General features: G+C 44.4%; 1 protein-coding gene across 1 annotated transcript in view; it reads left to right on the forward strand.

Moving 5' to 3' along the window:
* LOC142148180 (phospholipid-transporting ATPase IK-like) overlaps window positions 1–20,413 on the forward strand; it is a 460,892-nt gene that overhangs the window by 148,344 nt on the left and 292,135 nt on the right. The window contains exon 4 of the mRNA XM_075204771.1: window positions 7,407–7,520. Coding sequence (XP_075060872.1) covers window positions 7,407–7,520 — 114 coding nt within the window. The remainder of the gene's footprint in view (window positions 1–7,406; window positions 7,521–20,413) is intronic.

Consider the following 20,413-nt stretch of genomic DNA (forward strand, 5'->3'; position numbering starts at 1 on the left):
ACCTCTTTACTGATTTTTTCATCCAGAATTTCGGGGAATATAAAAGCTGATTTCAGAATACGGGGCCATGGTAGATCTAGTTTTTTTAGGATAGGAATACGAAAACCAAAATGAAAACCTTCCCTAATTACGGCTGCCGCCTCGGCATCACTATAAAGGGACAGCCACCTATCAAGTACATCAAGTTGAACTGGGGATTTGGCCTTGCACTGAAGCTGTTGCCGGGGCTCCACGACCTCTCCCACCCCCAAATCTGGTTCTAACGTATTCTGATGCGGGGTGGAAACCTCCACAGTTGGAACATGCGTGACGGAATCTGCACGCCGCTCCCCTCTGGCACGTCCCTGAATTGAACGCGAAAAACTTCCCTTTGCCGGGGAGGGTCTGCTGTCCCCTCTCCGCCCCAGGAAACCGCCTCCCTTGAGATACCCCTTGCCGCTGACTACTCGGCCTCATTAGATCCATCCACGTATCCATGTCCCTAAAACCCAAAGGCAACTTCTCCCGCCCCGTCATTTTTTTTGCGAAACATCTCATCATAATTACTCCAAATTACTGGCCCGTCTTTCAAATACACGTCGGTAATAAGATCTAGATACTTCCACACTTCCACCTGCTCTTCTGATCTAAAATCCGTGTACAGGGTTGCAAAAACACAAAAACCTTTCACCCATCTAGGGAACGTCTTGTAACTCACCTCCCCTTCCCCATTCCTGTCTACTGCCGCCTCGATACCTTTCTTGCCTTCATCCGTGAGGGTGAACATATCCACGTAATACCCCTTTTTAATTTTGTCCTTGACACTTGACCTAATGCCATACAGTAATGCCTCATTCTCCACTCTCCCAGAATCCCCGGCTCGCACAACAATATCGGGGCCCAGAGCCTGATGTGGCCTAGCAGGTCGCTTCCCAACTAAGTGTGTCTGCAAGAGCTTAATCAGTTTGCGGGGCCTGTGCCCAGAACCCGAGGACTCCTTGCTAGTCATAGACTTTGGTGGGCTCACATCACGTACTTTGTGTGTATTAGGAGAAGTGTTCTCACCTTTATCCACTGCCGCCTCGACCTCCAGCCCGGCTCCTGATGCCTGCTCAACCCCCGACCGATCTTGCGTCCCTGCCGCTGCTGGACCCGCTGTACATTCTGCCATGCTTGACGATGATCTCCCGGCCGCCAATCCCGGCTTATCAAGTAAAACCCCCTGCTCTTGTCGTGCCGAATCGTGGCTCTGTGAAGCTGAAGACAAAACATTGTGAGCTTCTGACAAATTCAAATTGGTAGTCCCCAATACCCTAGTGTCTGGCGGGGTCTCACTACGTGTAACGCAAATGGAGGGGGCGACGGGTCTGCCCCGGGAGGCCTCGCAAAACTCTGTCTCGCCGCTCCTGGACTCCAAGTCCCACCCCCTTCTGGCTAAAGGGGAGAAACCCAAATCTGTGTCTTCCTCCCTGCCCTTCTGCCCACTCCACTCACTATAACCTTCCCGAGGGGGCCCGTGCTCTGGTCTCTCCAGGCCATGGTGATATTCAAAAACTGGTCAGCTGAAGGGCCGTACCCCCCATAAACAAACCCCCTGATGGCTTGCCTTGAGTACGTCCGCGCCTGGATCTCCTTGTCATACCCGCTAAATGGGAGGGAGGACAATTGGTGCCGTTGGACTCGGCTTACCCCTTGACCTGTCTGACCTCCGAGCCGAAATTCATTCCCCTCGTCGGGCCCTACATATTCCTGTGATCTCCAGTCGCCCTGTGCTACCACCGGGCCTTGGATCCGCCCCTCCGCTATGTTAGCCCTGTTCCGGGCAACAAAAACTCCCCTCTCCGCCCTGAGGTCTTCCCCACTGGACGCTGTCGGGTAGAGTGATATACGGGCTGACACCACGGGTGCTAAAAACCTCGCCCCCCCATGCTGATCCACTTACACTGGTGGACAAACCCGGGCTGGGGGGAAAATAAAGTTGATGCTGGGCTAGATTAAAAACCTCTCTCTCCCTTTGCCTGACAGGCAGCCCGGGAGGGGTTAACGACAATGCTGCCTCTGAGCTGGCATGAGATGGCTCCCCTGCTCCCCCTGCTGGCCTGACGCTGGAAACAACACCTACTTCCCCAATGCACCCTGGAGGAGGGGGTGTCCATGCCCCCTGCTCCTCTACCCTCAGGTCCCCGCTGACAGCGACATTTCGCCGCCCTGCAGCTGGCCTGGGGTTGTCCCCCACTGGCAGCCTGGCTCCAGCAACGGGAGCAGACTCAGGGTGAACCGCCGAGCCGCACCCGCCTGACTGTCTCCTGCCCCTGGTCCCCGAGACAGGAGTGGATGTGGCCGCCCCCCGCCCAGCTCCCCAGCGGCGGGGAGCACTGACCATGCCCCCGCCGCCACTTACAGAAACATCAGAACCCGCTGACCCAGCCCCAAGATTGCAACTAGCCTAGCCGGGGGATGGGGAGCGGAGACAGGCTGGCCGCACAGAAACCCTTCTTGGAAGGGGCATTTTTAAATATAGGGGCTAAACTAACGGGGACACGGAAATAGTGCAGTAAAAACGAAATTAAAGACTGAAGAAAAAGTGTAAGGGAGGCGTGGGGGGGGGAGGAGAAGAAAGGGAGAAAAACGGAGAAAAAGGAAAAAATACAAGAAGCAGAAAAACAAAGTTTATTGGAAAAACAAGGGAAAACAAGGCACAAGAAAAATAAAGAGAAAAAAAATGCAAACAGATAAATTAGCAAATGATTTAAAAGTTTATCTGCTCGACGTCTTCTCTCCCTGGATTCTGCAAGCCGAGTGACTAATCCCAGAAAATGCATCACCTAACAAAGCCACTAGTACCTCCCCTCCACATCATTGTTCAATCCACCTCTCCACATTAACTCTTTCAGGCAAGTGTAAACACGAATGCAACACTGTCACTATTTAATTTCGCTCGTCTAAAAGAGGACTCTCTCTTACAAACCAACCCCCGTGTATATTACCTGTATGATTTTTTTAACTGTTCAGAGAACATCCAGTTATGTGAAAGGGTAACTACAAACATTTATCACTTGTGATCACTTTTCCTACTGTGAGGATTCACAACACTAGCTCCAATGTCAGCTACAAACACCTTCTCTCAATTGCGGTAATCAGCACTTGGTCTGCAACAATATTTAGGTAGGTGGCACATGTCAAAGTAACATCCATATGAATACCAGGATCCAAGTTTCCCAGCCATCTCTTCCCCAGGTAAATGACGCACACCCACCCAGCTGTCCACATGATGTAAAAGGAAATGTGATTCATCAGAGCAGCCCACCTTCTTCTATTGCTCCATGGTCCATTTCTGATGCCCACGTGCCCATTGTAAGTGCTTTTGGCAGGACAGGGGTCAGCATGGCCACTCTGACCAGTCTGCAGCTACGCAGCCATATATGAAGCAAACTGCAATGCACTGTGTGTTCTGACAACTTTCTATTATAGCCAGTATTAAGTTCTTCAGCAATTTATGTTACAGTATAACTTCTGTTGGATTGAACCAGATGGGCTAGGCTTTGCTCCCCATGCACATCAATGAGCCTTGGGTGCCCATGACCCTGTCACTGGTTCACCGGTTGTCCTTCCTAGAACCACTTTTGGTTAGAGATGAGCGGTCTCGGATTCCGCTAATCCGAGCCCACCCGAACAGTGCGGATCCGAACGGATATTTCCGGCGGGCAAAAAATTGAAAACGAGGCTCTGTCGTCCGAATCTCGCGAGGGGTGGGAAGGAGGGCCCAGAACAATTCCATCTTGTACCTCTTTTTTTGGCATTATGTGCTCAAGCTACCTCGGTGCAACCTTTTGGCCTAAAAACAATATTGTGAGGTGTTCAGAATAGACTGGAAATTAGTGGAAATGATTGTTATTGAATGTTATTGAGGTTAATAATAGCGTAGGAGTGAAAAAAAAACCCACAAAACTGGTTTTAAGCACTTTTTATGTTTTTTTCAAAATAAATCCGAATCCAAAACCTTAAATCCGAACCAAAACCTTTCGTCAGGTGTTTTGCGAAACAAATCCGAACCCAAAACCTCAAGCAAATCCGAATCCAAAACACAAAGCACGAGACACCAAAAGTGGCCGGTGCACATCCCTACTTTTGGTAGGTACTAACCACTGCATACTGTGAACACCTCACAAGACCTGTCGTTTTGGAGATGCTCTCGCCATCACAATTCGTCCCTTGTCAAATTCGCTCACAACCTTTCGCTTGCCCATTTTTTCTGCTTTCAATACATCAACTAAAAGAACTGACTGTTCATTTGCTGCCAAATATATCCCACCCTTGACAGGTGTCATTGTAACAATATAATCAATGTTATTCACTTCACTTGTCAGTGATTTTAATGTTGCTCCTGATGTATATATTATTACATCTAATTAGAGAATGTTTATCTGATATTGGAAAGAGGAAATTTCTCCTCTGAAAACAGACTTCAATGCGGGGAAACATTTAATGGCGTGAAATATTGCCTACACAAATGTAAACTTTATCTACTTATTATAGCTACTGAATGTACCTATTAGGTGGTCATGGTATAGAGTGTACATATTATTATTATTATCATTTATTTGTTAGGCGCCACAAGGTTTCCGCAGCGCCGCACATAGTACAAACAGTAGACTATACAGGGTATAACAGTACAGAACAATAACAAAAAGTACCAATACTTCAGAAACTCCAGGCAGGCAGATGCAATAGACACGGAGCAGAAGAACGTGTAAGGAGACAGGAGGGAAGAGGGCCCTGCTCATTCGAGCTTACATCCTAAGGGAGGGTTGACAGACCAGGCACAAGAGGAGCCGGTTGAGGCAATGGGAGAGAGGGAAGAATGAGCGGAGGAGATAGGGGTTAAGTGGATGGGTGGTAGGCTTTGAGAAAGAGGTGAGTTTTGAGTGCACATTTGAAGGAGCACAGAGTGGGAGAGAGGCGGATGGAGCGAGGGAGGTCATTCCAGTGAAGAGGGGCTGCACGGGAAAAGTCCTGGATTCTGGAATGGGAAGAGGTGATCAGAGTGGAGGAGAGGCGACGGTCATTGGCCGAGCGCAGGGAGCGGGCGGGAGTGTGAATGGAGAGGAGGTTGGAGATATAAGGGGCAGTAGAGTGGGAGAGAGCCTTGTAAGTGGTGGTAAGGAGTTTGAAAAAATTCTGTAGAGGAAGGGGAGCCAGTGAAGGGCAAGGCAGAGAGGGGAGGCAGAGGAGGAGCGGCGTGAGAGGTAGATGAGTCTGTCGGCCGCGTTGAGTATAGAGCGGAGGGGGGAGAGACGAGAGCGGGGTAGGCCGGTGAGGAGGAGGCTGCAGTAATCAAGGCGGGAGATGATGAGTGCATGTATGATGGTTTTGGTGGCCTCCAGAGAGAGAAAGGGACGGATGTGGGCGATGTTGCGTAGTTGGAAGCGACAGGCTTGGGCAAGGGAATGAATGTGGGGGGCAAAAGAGAGAGAGGAGTCAAGGGTGACACCCAAGCAGCGGAGTTGGGTGACAGAGGAGATGGTAGTGTTGTTAACGACAATGGAGAGGTCATGGTGGGATGGGTGGTTGGGAGGAGGAAAGACAATGAGTTCAGTACATAGTACATAGTTGATGAGGTTGAAAAAAGACACCAGTCCATCAAGTTCAACCTATTGTGGATCTCCTGCGAACCTGCACTTATACTTGAAATTGATCCAGAGTAGGCAACCGCCAATCTGTTTCAATTGTGAAAATTCCCCCAGATTTAATATTGCAGTCCTATTTTTACCCTATATCCAATACTATCCTTCATTTTAATTAATGATCGTATCCCTGGATACACCTTTCCGCTAAAAATTTGTCTAACCCTTTCTTAAACATATCTATTAAATCTGCCATCACGAGCTTCCCTGGCAATGAATTCCATATCTTGGCTGCCCTTACTGTAAAGAACCCCTTCCTTTGCTGGTTGTGAAATTTCCTCTCCTCTAACCTTAGGGGGTGACCACGTGTCCTGTGTATGGTCCTTGGGGTAAAAATTTCCCATGAAAGTTCTCTGTATTGACCCCTAATGTATTTGTACATAGTAATCATATCTCCCCTTAGACGCCTCTTTTCTAAAGTAAACATGCCTAAACTGGCTAACCTTTCCTCAATGACTCCATAACCTTTATCAATTTTGTCGCCCTTCTCTGAACCCTTTCTAGTTCCAAATTATCTTTTTTAGAAAGTGGAGCCCAGAACTGTGCTGCATATTCAAGATGAGGTCTTAAAAATTGATACAGTGGCAAAATTACACTGTCTTCCCTTGCATCTATGCCCCTTTTTATGCATGCCAATGCTTTGTTTGCCCTTGCAGCTGCTGCTTGACATTGAGCACTATTGCTAAGTCTACTGTCTACGAGCACTCCCAAATCCTTTTCCATTATAGATTCCCCTAAATTAATTCCATTTAATCTATAGATTGCGTTCTTGTTTTTGATCCCTGAATGCATAACCTTACATTTATCTGTGTTAAACCTCATATTCCATTTGGCCGCCCAATCCTCCAGTTTATTTAAGTCCCTCTGTAGAGAAGCTACATCTTGCTCTGATTTTATTATCTTACAGAGTTTAGTGTCATCTGCAAAAATAGAAACTTTACTCTCTAAACCATCACCAAGGTCATTAATAAATATACTAAAAAGGAGTGGCCCCAGAACGGAACCTTGAGGTATGGTTTGACCTAATACATCTATAAATATTTAGCTTAGTTTAATGATTTGCACGTGCACGTTTCATTGAATGTTCATAATTTATTTATTAAAATGTATGTATGTTGATATTAAACCGTATTGCATAATTATCTTATACTGTTGAATTTTAGTCAAGGTAGTTTGTAAATTCCTGTAGTTTTAACTTTAAATTATTTATCTCTTTTTTTTCCCTTGGGGTACTGCATTGAGTCTCATTCTATAGATTTCTTTCTGCACCCAGCTATTTTCACTATTTTTCTATGTATTTGGGATTAAGAAACTCACACATTCTCAAGGACACACAAACAAATATTTCCCAATTCCAATTTTTGTGTTTACATTTCAGTTTTCTCAGTCATAAGTAGGCATAATTGAGTGGAATTGAACATTGTTGTTAAAATATGATGAAATACTTGTTCTATTGAATTAATTATGACATGTTGCAAGTATTTAATAAGCCTATTAGTTGGCATAGAGATGTTTTATGCCTATTATATTGATTTTATTTTGTTTTTAGTTTCCTGCTACTTTGCCAACCACTTGAATAGAAGAGGTATTAGTATACAGAGTGCACAATTACTCATTTGGGGTGCACCCATTCACATTGACTGTGGCACAGACATTGAAACTGTATAATATGTAAATAGGTCCAATAAAATAATAAAATCTCTTTAGCTTGCTCAGCCTAATTTTTTTACACTTTTCTTACAGGACAATGAAATTAAAACTTCCAAGTACAACCTGCTTAATTTTTTACCTCTAAATTTGTATGAGCAGTACCATAATTTCTATGTGATTTACTTCACATGTATAATCATAATTCAGGTAAGGTCTAATGCTTTATTTTTCATTATTGCTGAAACTGAACATAGCACCTTATATATTTGCACCATCCTATGCCTCACTTTTAGTATTTATGGTGATATCTTATTATTTTACTAATTTTCTAACCTCTCAGTGATAGCATAAGGCAGATACATATTTATATACTTGACTGTATTATGCTATGTCTTTCCAAGGCTACATTAACTTTTATTTATGTCCAGTATTAATCATTTGTACATGTTATGCATATTTGTATATCTAATATATAATTGATCTAAAATCTACCCGGTTGTTTGTCATGGAACATACGTTAAAAAGTGAGGCAACATAATAAGCGCCATGCACGTTATATGGCATAGTACATCTTGTGTGAAAAGACTTTTGAATCTGGGCAGTGACAAACCATAATAGTTCCATGGTTTTCACTAATTGCAGATAGAGTGCTTTGTAGAGTATGAGGTGGTACATTCATAAGTTTGATTTGTAAGTGTATGTATGGAAACATAAGGTGACATTGAGTGTAATGTGTGTCTTTCTGATATATCTGTGATTAGCAGTAATAATCAACTATTTTACTATAAAGGTGGGGTAGGTATAATGTTTTATTAGGCCTTTAGCTGTGTGTATAAGGGTATTGTTGTAACATGCTGTAATGCCTAGGGATAAGTTGTAGTGTAAGAGTACCACTGTTGACTATGTGGGGCATACTGAGGGTTAGATTTATCATACCGTATAAAAAGGAAAAATGTAGGTACATTCTAGGAAATGATAGCTAGAATCTTAGTTACTCACAGTAAATATGTCAAAGTAGTTTATTTTATCTTGGAAAATGGATAGCCGCCTTTTCCTGTATCCTATTGACCCCAAGTAACAACATCTTTTCATTGTTTATAATAAATATTCCTAGTGGCAGGGTGGTGTAGAGCTGTAATAACCCATAACCAATAACTCACTGTGCTTCTTAAATGGATTTTCCTATAAATTTAAATTTTGTGCACTGTGACTCAGCCAGGGCCATCTTAACAACATTATGGGCCCCCTAGCAAAGCAGTGCACCGGGGCCCCTAGATATAGATATATACAGATATAGATATAGATATATAGAGATAGATAGATGTACTTGCTCAGTGACCCTTGAAGGTTTTTTTTGCAGTTTTTTTTCTTTTGCAGGATTATTTATTCTCATTAAGAGCCATGCCTATGGGGCCCCCTTGTCCGTGGGGCCCCCGGGCAGCTGCCCATCGTCCCCAATGGAAAAGATGGCCCTGGACTCAGCCACACATGATTCCACTTCTCACATCACAGAGGGTGGAAATCTGTTGGAGCTTGCAGAGGGTGTAGAAATAATATAAGAGTGAATGAGTTAGGAAGCAAAAAGGAGAAGGAGCACAGTGTAAGAGACAGGCCAGTGAGAGTAAGGTATTCAATGCAGAGATAATTGAGTAAGATGAAATTTAGAGGCAGCTTCATTTCAACTAAACACAACTTAGTTCAGGAGTTCACCAACTAAATGACCCTAGAGATGGCTAATAATCTTCCTATCCCTTTACATACGTAATATAGCTGGATATTGTGTTTTTGGGCAGAGTAGCAAAGGTATGGGGCAGGTATGATGCCTATTTGGGGAATACCTAGTTTATAAAATGTAACCATCCTGATAAACCTAAACCTCCAGGTGTTTTCCCAGTGCTTCCATACTATCATGAGTCCTCCTAAGTCAATTTTTTAAACTTATTTGCTTGTCATAAATTTTTCCAGGAGTTCATTAGTAACTAACTATTTACCATATAAGGCACCAACATTCCAGGATCAAGATGAGCTGCAATTTAAAGTAGCCTAAGTGCCAAGAACAGGTAGGAGAGCCACTTCCTGCTAACAGGCCCTTTTCTTTTGAGAATTGTCTTGCACAGTCAGGACTTTAATCTTACTGCAGGAAAATTTGGGTGGTATGACCCACTTTGCAATGGTTTGCTCATAAAGGGCATCTGATGGCACCTAACAGTGGTGCGCCCAGAATTGCCAGTGTATTTGAAGGGGAAGGGCTTTGGAGGACTACCTAACACTGTCTAAAGTGATAGCCACATCCCCACTCCCATAGGACTGCAGCAGGTACACTGCAGGTATACCAACACTACACGGTGGCACAGGAATTTCCCCACCACATGACAATTTAATCCCCACCCTACTGACAATTTTGCACAACCTACAACAAAGGCAACTTTGAAAATATTGTTTAGGGCCACTTAAAATGCCCAATCTGCACCTGGGAGCAAATTTGTGGCCTGGAAAGGGTTTTCTGTGCCTGGCTGTACTGAAGTACGCACTGAAGATAAAGCCAAACAAGTGTAGGCAAATGACAGTGGAGAGATAGAAGGTGTAAGGCCAGAGACAATGGCGTGGTGAAAGCTGAAATACTCAGTGGTAGGAGTGAGGTCAGTACCACTTGTTCCATAAAGATATTGTGTACTTGAGTTATATAGTTGTGACATATGTAGCCCTTGTGACCTTGCCAAGATGCATGTGGTACAGAACTATAGTACCTCTAAAACTGTGCCATAGTATAATCTTTGCTTAAACTTGTAGAGTAATACCACTGATGATGTTGTACATTTTGGTACTATATTTATTGGTGGTCGTCATGACAACCGGGACGTCATTTCCTAATGGTCCCAGCCGTTGCCTAGGCAACGGTCGGGAAGCTCTCTGCCCCCAGCGCCTTGTCCCGGCATCTAGGGCAGCCAGGCGCATGCGCACATTCAATATAGTTATAGCCCAGCTGGGCTAATTATTTCCTGCTGTGCAGAACAGTTTTTCATTGGCCCCTATCTGTTTATAAGGCAGAAAAGGACAAGCCCTCCCTGCCGGTTATAGTCCCTGCTTTAGTGCATACTACCATGCTGTCTGTGCTACCTGCTTGCCTTTTTGAACCTGATTATTGTTGCCGACCCTCTGCCTGGATTATGACCTTGTTGATTGCTTGAGACCCTTGACCTATTGCCTGATTCTGACACTCCTTATTGCCTGTGACCCTGAACTTTTGCTCGGATACTGAAGCTTCCATATTGCCTGTGACCTGTTTGACCCCTGTCCTGGACCTAAGCGCTACCGTTTACTGGCGACCTACAAAACCTCTGCAGGTATCTTCACTCAAATTCTACGTGTGCACCAGCACTGCGTTCCCAGGCTATCAGCTCCTACTACTAGAGTACAAGACCTGGGGGTATCGGAGTACGTGTGAGCACACCTAGCTCTACGGGAAAAGCGGTTCCTATAGGTGAAGACCTCTGAAGCGGTTCTAAGAGCTGATACCTGGGGCGTGAGTCATAATATTATAACCGGCCAAAAATTATACACTAGTAGTGAGTGAATTGTTTTGCATTCGGTCCTATGGAACCAAGTCCGGCGCAAGTTTTAGCAGGATAAATCCAGACCTTGTCCCAAATGGTCCAAGAGTTGTCTCAGCGACAGAATGCCCAAGAACAGGCATCAAGAGCTTCGCAAGCCGCTCAGCCTTCTGTGGTAGAGCCAAAGATGAATTTACCAGATCGCCTTTCGGAAGACCGCAGACTCTTCCGCAACTTCCGTGAAAGCTGCAAGCTTTATTTCAAATTGAGACCACTCTCATCCTGATCACCACAACAATGAGTGGGGATAGTTATTTCTCTGTTACAAGGGGATCCTCAATCTTGGGCTTTCAGCTTGGATCCCAATAGTCCCCAATTACAATCTGTGGATGCATTCTTTTCAGCCCTTGGTTTTATTTATGACGACCCGGACCGAGTGACTTCTGTAGAGGCACAGCTGCGATCTTTAACACAAGGATGACGGTCCGCGGAAGAATATTGCTCCAATTTCAGGCGTTGGGCTTCGGATTGTGAGTGGAATGACCCAGCTCTCCGTAGCCAGTTCCGATTGAGGCTCTCTGAACAAATTAAAGATTCCCTTGTCCAGTACCCTACTGTGGGATCTCTCATAGAGCTTATGCAGCTAGCTATTCGGATCGACAGAAGATACAGAGAAAGGAAAGCTGAGAAGGAAAATCCTTCAACCTATTCTCCTATGCCTTCCCAAACTTCATTCGTTGACCAGGTTGAGCCAATGCAGCTGGGAGCATATCGGTTGTCATCTGAGGAACGTACCCTGAGACGTAATCTGGGCCTCTGCTTATACTGTGGAGAGAAGGGCCACTTGCTTCATACTTGCCCCGTCAAACCGGGAAAAGACTAGGCCAAGTGAACATGGAGAGTGTACACTTGGGCCTACAAGTCATCTCTCCAAAGAATTCTCTCTTTGTACCTGCTCAGCTCATGTATAATGGACGAGATATTTCTGTTCCTGCATTCTTGGAGCTGCTGGAAACTTTTTAAACTTGACCCTCGCGCAGTCCCTGGGTTTCGCAGCCGTTCCCCTTGAATCCGTCATCGCTGTACATGGTGTTAAGTGCGTATTGTTGCTAACCAATAACGATTGTCGAACCTCGATTTGTGTTTCCAATGCACAACGATTTATTCGCTAAAAGTAGTATAATATATTCAAGTGAAAACTATAATAAGTACAGCCGTTACTTATCGCAGGCGCTCTGGATCCAGTGTACAGTCATTCAATCCTGAAGTCTGGGGACAAGATGTCTGAACACTAGATGAGAAACTGCTGCTTATATGCACACAGGAATACAGTAAAACAATGAAGATGGTATAGCTTGCTTCTATTGGTCCAGGTTTCAGGAAGGTTCATTGGCTAGTTCATCCTAAAGAATCCAAAGGAGGGGGTCATCTCTCCAGGGGGTATGCTCTGCTCTTCCCGCCAAGATTCCTTAGTCTTAAGTAGTTCATAATTCCCTATCATTCATAACGTGTGTATGCACTCTGCGATTCCTTCGCAGAGTGAACCGAACAGTAGAAAATGTTAAGAGGTTTATTATGATACCACACATGATATGATTCCTTCAACCTGTTCCATATATTTCACTAATGTGCATATAACTTATAATATAAAATATAAATACTACTATATTTCGACCTAAATGACTATGTGTTGCAACTACCATTAATGTGTACTATTTTACAAGTATGCGTGTTTGTGCAAATGTATGTAAAAGGCTAAATACTGTTGCTGCCACGTGTTGCAGCTGCGTATGCCCTTTTACGCCGTAGCGTGCCCTTTTACACTGTAGCATACCGTACGCATCTTTTCAGACAAAGACAACCAAGTTTGCTCGATTTTAATTGAAATGACTTTATCCAATTTGCTGACTTCGACAGCTCCACCCTTTGATAGGGTAATAAACTATCACCCAATCACCGTTTCAAGTTCAGGATTATACAATACTTCTTCACAGACCATGATCTCGGTAACTGGTACCACCCTTTCAGTCTCTTTCTCAGTGTTACTCCTATGAGACCATTTTCCACACTTCAACACAGTAGGAACACATTTGACACATAAACCAATCGCTAAGATGACACCCAGTATAAGGAGAAGGAGCTTACCTACACTAGCAACCATTTCCTGTACCCACTCCCCCAGACCGGAGAACCATTTCACAGGGTTCAACCACGAGAACCAACCTTCCACCCTTTCCCCGACCTCATATAACGAAGAGTTATGGTTCCTTCGAAATTCCCATTTCAGTTGCAGAATTTCGTCCATCTTCCGGTCTATAACCTCCTTAGGGTCATCCATATTATTGGTGATGTATGTGCAACATTTTACACCGAACTGGGTGGCCAGTGTTACACAGTACCCACCAGTAATAGAGGTGAGATAATATAGTACCAGTCTATGTTGCACCAACTCCTTCTTGTACGCTTGTAGCTCCCTTCCAGTATACCTGAAAGTGTCGTCATACATCCCGGTGATATTAACTATTAATTTAGCTAGGTCTTGGATATATTTAAAGTTTAATGTTCCCCGAGCGGTCCTGGTGAGATCTAGAGCAACCATAACTTGAAAACCAGTAGTTTCACTAATCAATTTTGTAGCTATGGGTTCCTCACCAGGAATCATATTTCTCTTGCCACGGTGTTCATACTGTGTGTGTATGTATGGTGGTGAGGTAGTCTTGTGAATACCAACCATTTCTTCATGAGTAATAGTCATGATTTCAGGAACCAGTTTAGCTAAGAAGCACAAGCCCTTGGAACTCGGAGTCACCCAGGAATAAGCTTTCCTTGCACAAACAAAATACACATCATCGGGGAGAACATAAGGAACAGTATGCCCATTAATTATATCACACAGAGTTTTGCTAAAACTACCCATGCCCAGTGTCTTTATTTGCTCGAGACACGTGTCCGCATGGATGACATTCCTACAATTATCTATAGAGACTTTTCCAATGGAAACCTTCTTATGTTTGGTTATACGCCCTAAGTTGGGACTTCCATCAACATTCCTGCCTATTGGTGACCTTGTGAATCTCCCTCTAAGATGAGTGTGGCGAGCCATTGTCTGATCTGATGGGTCAGCTTCCCAATTCTCCAGACGTTTTGCATGAGAGATATTTAGACACAGCAAAGATCTGTCTATGGATTATTGTCGAAGCGTCAGACTAGGGGACCTAGTGTTATTGTACCTCCCGTCTATGGGCCTCCCACCCCTCAATTCGAGTACTTCGGATATGTTTAGAGGGAATGGCACTAGTCCTATGTTATGCTGCCCCTGTGGCACATGTGAGCACACCCAGCACTCAGTTTGGTTTAGCACCTTACCCACCAGGGAGTGATAATCCTCCAAAGGATGCCCGCCCACATTCAGATTACTGGTGGACTGACATCGCTGGATGCATCTCTCTTCAACAAGGGAGTCGCAGAACTTGCAGATACAATACTCATCAGACAATAGCCCCTCACACTGCCTCCGAGTTCCTGAGCTAGCAGACCTTTTCATAACCCCGGACCAAGCTTGATAATGGGCTGCTCTGAGTATACTAATAACTTTTCCTCTGCCTCCATCTCATCCGCACCACTACCAGAACCCTCCACCGTCCTCCATCCTCCTTCACAAAAATAGAATGTCCTAGAAAGAGTAAAAACAAGGAAAATCCTGGAACAAAAGAAAAACAAAAACCGGCACTCCATCTCTGGAAAGATAGCTCTGGGGCAACGTCTCTGGTTCAGGTGTCTCGACTGCAGGCTTCAGGTCTCCCGGAACAGACTCACAAGTGACAAATCTATGTCGTCGGTCTCAGTTTTATCTTGCACTTTCTCTGGGTTACGGACTCTCCTGCAGTGGGTGGAATGGACCCAAGAGTCTCTCTCTGCAACTTTCAGCGATGTAGTACTGGTCAGCAGCACTTGGTACGGGCCTTCCCAACGGTCTGTTAAACAACCTGAACATAAGAAATTGCGGATCATAACATAGTCTCCAGGTTCAACATCATGACAGTTTGTTTCTGGCATACCAGGTGACAGCATTTTTAGTTTTTATTGTTGTTGCTTTAGCTGTCTACTCATTCTTATAAGATATTGTACAGTCACTTCATTATTACACTTCAAGTCGTCTTGTGGACTCACGATCAAATGAGGTTGTCGTCTGAACAGTATCTCAAAGGGGGACAGATTAAGAGGAGGTCTAGGAGTGGTCCGAATGCTATGGAGGACCAATGGCAAAGCCTCAGGCCATGCCAACCCAGTTTCAACCATTACCTTACCAAGCTTGTTCTTTATAGTACCATTTACTCTCTCCACCTTACCACTGGCTTGTGGTCGGTAAGGGGTGTGAAGTCTGCTACAGATTCCCATGAGTTTACACATATTCTGGAAGATATCACCAGTAAAGTGGGTAACCCTAACACTTTCAATGATTATTTGGATACCGAACCTACATACAAAATCTTGTACAATTTTCTTTGCAGTGAACACAGCAGTATTAGTGGCTGCCGGATATGCTTCTACCCAGCCGGAAAACACATCAATACACACTAACACATACTTTAGATTCCTGCACGGTGGTAGTTGGATATAGTCAATTTGTATTACCTGAAAAGGTCCGTCTGTAGGAGTGATGTGGGATGGCTCAGTTGGAATAGTTTTCCCAACATTTTTCCCTCAAACAAGTAAGACATGACATTGCTTTCTTACCAGCCTGAGAGGAAAATCCAGGAGCACACCAGTATGCTCTCACCAGTTTGCACATACCTTCTTTACCCAGGTGAGTCAAACCGTGTGCTGCTTCAGCCAGGCTTGGATAGTATGTTCGGGGAGCTACAGGCTTACCTTGTCCATCCCTCCAGAGTCCTGAGGACTCTTGACCACATCACTTCGCCTTCCAGACCGCCTTTTCCTGCAGGTAACACAAATCTTGCATTTCAATTAATTTCTGCATGTCTAATGTCTGAAAAACCATCATAGTCTCGGTCGATACAGTCATAGGTTGCCCTGCCGCCCATTTAGCAGCTTCATCTGCCTTGTTGTTGCCCAATGACACTGGGTCTTCTTCAAAGGTATGGGCTTTGCACTTTATGACGGCTACTGTTCTGGGTAACTGTATCGCTGTCAAAAGTCATTTTATGTGTTGTGAGTGTGCCACTGGTGTGCCTGCTGCTGTCGTAAAGTTTCTAATTTGCCAAAGGGCCCCAAAATCGTGCACTACCCCAAAGGCGTACCTAGAGTCAGTATATATATTAGCTGACTTACCCTTTGCCAACTCACAAGCTCTCCTTAATGCTACTAGTTCGGCCACCTAGGCTGAGTGAGGTGGGCCAAGGGGTCTAGCTTCTACAACATCCTGATCGTCTACAACAGCAAAACCAGTACATAGTTCTCCCGTCTCTGTCTGTCTATGACAACACCCGTCTGTATAAAACGTAAAATCTACATTTTCTAAGGGGGTGTCACGTATGTCGGGCCTTGCAGTAAAGGTCTGATTCAGGTGTTCCATACAATCATTTATGTCAGTACTCTTGCCTAACTCATCATCAATCAGGATCTCCTCACCTCCCACCCTTTGTGTCTCTAGAGACACATATGGAAGGTATGTAGCTGGATTTAAGGTGCTACATCGTTTGATGGTGATGTTTGAGGGTGCCATCAGGGCTAGTTCCCACTTTGTGAATCTAGCTGAAGAAACATGTCTGGTTTGGGCTGAATTTAACAGAGATGATACAGCATGTGGTGTATCGATAGTTGAATTATGTCCTAACTCTACGTCCTTGCTCTTACTTACCAGAAAAGCAGTTGCTGCTTCCTTTCTGAGACATGTTGGGAGTGATCTTGCCACATTGTCCAATTGTGCACTGTAATATGCTACCGGTCTGCTAGCGTCACCATGTTTCTGTGTGAGGACACCTGCTGCACAACCATCAGCTTCCGTACAGTATAGCTCAAAAGGCTTTTCATAATCAGGTATGTCATAATGCAGGTGCTCTATTCAGACTATCTTTAAGGTTAAAGAATGCTTGCTCTGACTCTTCTGTGTGTACAACACGTTCTGGTTTTGACAAAGAGACTAGTTCCTGCAATGGTAATGCCAGAATAGAAAAACCTGGGATCCAGGATCTACAGTATCCACACATCCCCAGGAAGGTACGAATTTGCTTCTGGCTCTGCGGCAGAGTCATGTGTTGTATAGCCTCAATTCTGTCGGTTGTCAGGTGTCTTAGCCCCTTAGTGAAGCAGTGTTCTAAGTATTTGACATTAGTCTGACATGGCTGTAATTTGTCCTTTGCCACCTTGTGCCCTGTTTGTGAGAGATGGAGCAACAACAATTTAGTATCATGTAGACATGACATAAAAGAATCAGAGCACAGCAACAAATCGTCCACATAATGAATTAGAACAGACCCATTGTGGGATTGAAAGGATTGCAAACAGTCATGTAAGGCTTGGGAGAAAATACTGGGGCTGTCAATGAACCCCTGGAGCAGTCTGGTCCACGTGTATTGCACACCCCGGTAGGAGAATGCAAAAAGGTATTGGCAGTCAAGGTGAAGAGGGACTGAGAAGAAAGCAGAACATAGATCAATGACAGTAAAATGACTAGCAGACGGTGGAATCTGCATGAGGATGACAGCTGGATTCAGCACTACGGGGAATTGGCTCTCAACAACTTTATTAATTCCCCTTAAGTCCTGGACTAATCTATAGCCCCTCCCCCCACTCTTCTTCACAGGGAAAATGGGACTATTTGCTGTACTGGCTGTACGAATTAAAATCCCTTGTTGTAACAGCCTCTCAATAATAGGGTATACCCCTAGTTCCACCTCCGGTTTTAATGGATACTGTGGGATTTTTGGAGCTATCCGACCACTTTTTAGATTGACCATGACAGGGGCTACGTTTGCCATCAGTCCAGTGTCCTGTCCATCTCTGGTCCATAGTGAATCTGGTATTTCCAGCAACATCCCCTTTACTTGAGATGGACTGTGTTTTATAACAGTAGAGTGTAACATTAACCTTTGAGGGGTGTCCAATATGTCCTGTACCTCATGAGCGACCTTCTCGGGTATATCTAGGAACACACCATCTGAAGTACAGTATATGACACATCCCATTTTACATAGTAAGTCTCTCCCTAGCAAGTTAGTAGGAGTCACTGCAGCCAAGAGAAACGAATGCTTAGTATGCAGAGGCCCGATAGTAACTTCAGCGGGTTTAGTTAGAGGATAATGTAACACTCTTCCTGTTACCCCCATAGCTGGAATAGTTTTACTGGTCACCTGTAGATTAAAAGGAGAGGTTATCACAGATCTGGCCGACCCTGTATCTACAAGAAAAGTTTGTTTCCTACCAGCTATGTCAATTATCATTGTTGGTTCTTCTCTTTGACTCTCAGTTAACCTCATTGGCTGTAGACTACAGGTATGACCTGACCCCTAGTGCTGACTATTGCTTTCCCGCGCAGCATTTGCTGCTGTAATATGCGCGGGTAGCTGTGAGTCTTCTAATCCATGTGAATTCCTCCTTGGAGGATATCTACGTGACCCACCCCTCTGTGCATTGAATCTTTCCTTTTTACAATCTCTCATGTAATGTCCTTCCTCATTACAGTTGAAACACCTGATCACTTTAGGTTTCTTGTTATATGGGTTGTATGCTGGTGCTCGTGTATGCATCCCCTCTAGAGCCTGTATACTTACTGTCATTAACCTATGACTTTTCTCTTACTTTTTTCTAAAAAGGTTTTTGTCATGCTCCACAGCAGACTCCCTAAGAGAATCTACTGTGATGCCTCTCTAATTAGGTAATGTGGTTTGTACTCTCGTCTTTAAATTTTCTCTAAGGCCATCCATTAATACTCCTACAGCTACCTCTCTGTGATGTGGGTCCTCACCTATGTTGGATATCCCAGTGAACCGTGTTATCGCTGCTATAGCTCTAGCAAAGTAATCTGAGGCTGTTTCACTATCCTGTTTTATGGTGAAAATCTTACTCCAATTTACTACTACTGGAAAATAGATGGCTAAGTGTTTGACAATTTGTTCTATATTTTCTTGGTTAATCTAATCAGTCAAGGTGTCATCTTCATCCAACAAACAATCTTTAATAAATTTTTGTATGTTAGTATGGGGAGGAAGACACACCCTCAACACTACACGCCAATCCTTATTGGTTGGTTCGTGTGCATTTCCTAAGTCTTTAACAAATTTCTGACACTTTGCCAACTCTTTTCTAGGATCTGGGAATTCAGTCATAATGGAACGTAATTCTGATCTAGTCCAGGGACAATGCATGGTAACATTCTATTTGCTGTATCAATACTTAGACTGCTATAACTCCTAGTGATCACACTACTCTTACCTATCTCAGCCATTGCTCCTTTCCAATACTTACGCTGAACCTCTAGCATATTAACAGCATGAGCAATGGCTGAAATCACAGTGGGTTCATCTTCCTCTTCTGATACACTGGTTTTGAACTGGCTTAAGACAGGATATAACTTGGCAATTTCTCTTTTTTCAGCTTTAATAACGGCTGTACTTACCGCTCCCGCCACATAAGGTGGCGGGGGCCCGCTTGCGCTGAGTTCACCACGCTTCTCAACAGCTACTTCCGCCGTGCGTGCGCTTTTAGCCACGCCTACTTCCGCTGTGCATTCGCTGCTCTGCCACGTGTTACCTTCCATTTGCCACAATTTTAAACAATCATTATGTCTATTTCTCTTTTTAGTTGACTTAATCAACCATACTTTATCTTTTACAGTATTTAGTACCTCTGCATTAAAACTCCCTATTGTTGGGAAAGGCCTATCACAATCTTTGGTCATCTTGACCCACATGTCGCAATACGCAGTTGCGTATGCACCATATTTCTTACACATGAGAAATCTCGCTGAACCAATAGGCCCTTCCTTAGGCAGTACACTGGCCATCTCTAGTGTATGCTTAGCACCCATGTTGAACAATACCTTCTACACGGAACACAGACACACCGCAATGCTCTGTTCCTTCCGGCCAACAATTTCAACCCTGTTGCTACAATCACCGCTAGAGATCTCTAATGCCCGGTGGACGTATTTCCATTAGCCGCGTCCACTCGCTTCTTTCTCGCACCAGGCGATTACCCCTAATACAGAAATATCACTGTGGGCCCCAAGGGCTATCAGCTCCTCGATACCCTGACTCACCACAAAATCTGCTGAGTTTATCATAGCTGGGAGCGCAAGTTGATAAAATCAACCTGCCTTTCCAGTATAATTCCTCCTAGCTGCTTCACCAATTCACACTGACGGTTATCGTGCGGTTAGATCGCACAGCCTACCAATACTAGTTATTAGCAAACCTTGCGATCTTTTGGTAGCGCTTTGCAAAAACCACGTTTTCGCATTCGGTATACCTGCCCTGTATACGGTCCTTCAGATGGGCATCCCGCCTCGTCAGACAGCAACTGAGCACAATGAATAATAAACAGTGTATCTACGTTACAAAATCACACACTATACACCTTTTCTGCGCA

The sequence above is a fragment of the Mixophyes fleayi genome, chromosome 1 (assembly GCF_038048845.1).
Source record: "Mixophyes fleayi isolate aMixFle1 chromosome 1, aMixFle1.hap1, whole genome shotgun sequence".
Classification (NCBI taxonomy): Eukaryota; Metazoa; Chordata; class Amphibia; order Anura; family Limnodynastidae; genus Mixophyes; species Mixophyes fleayi.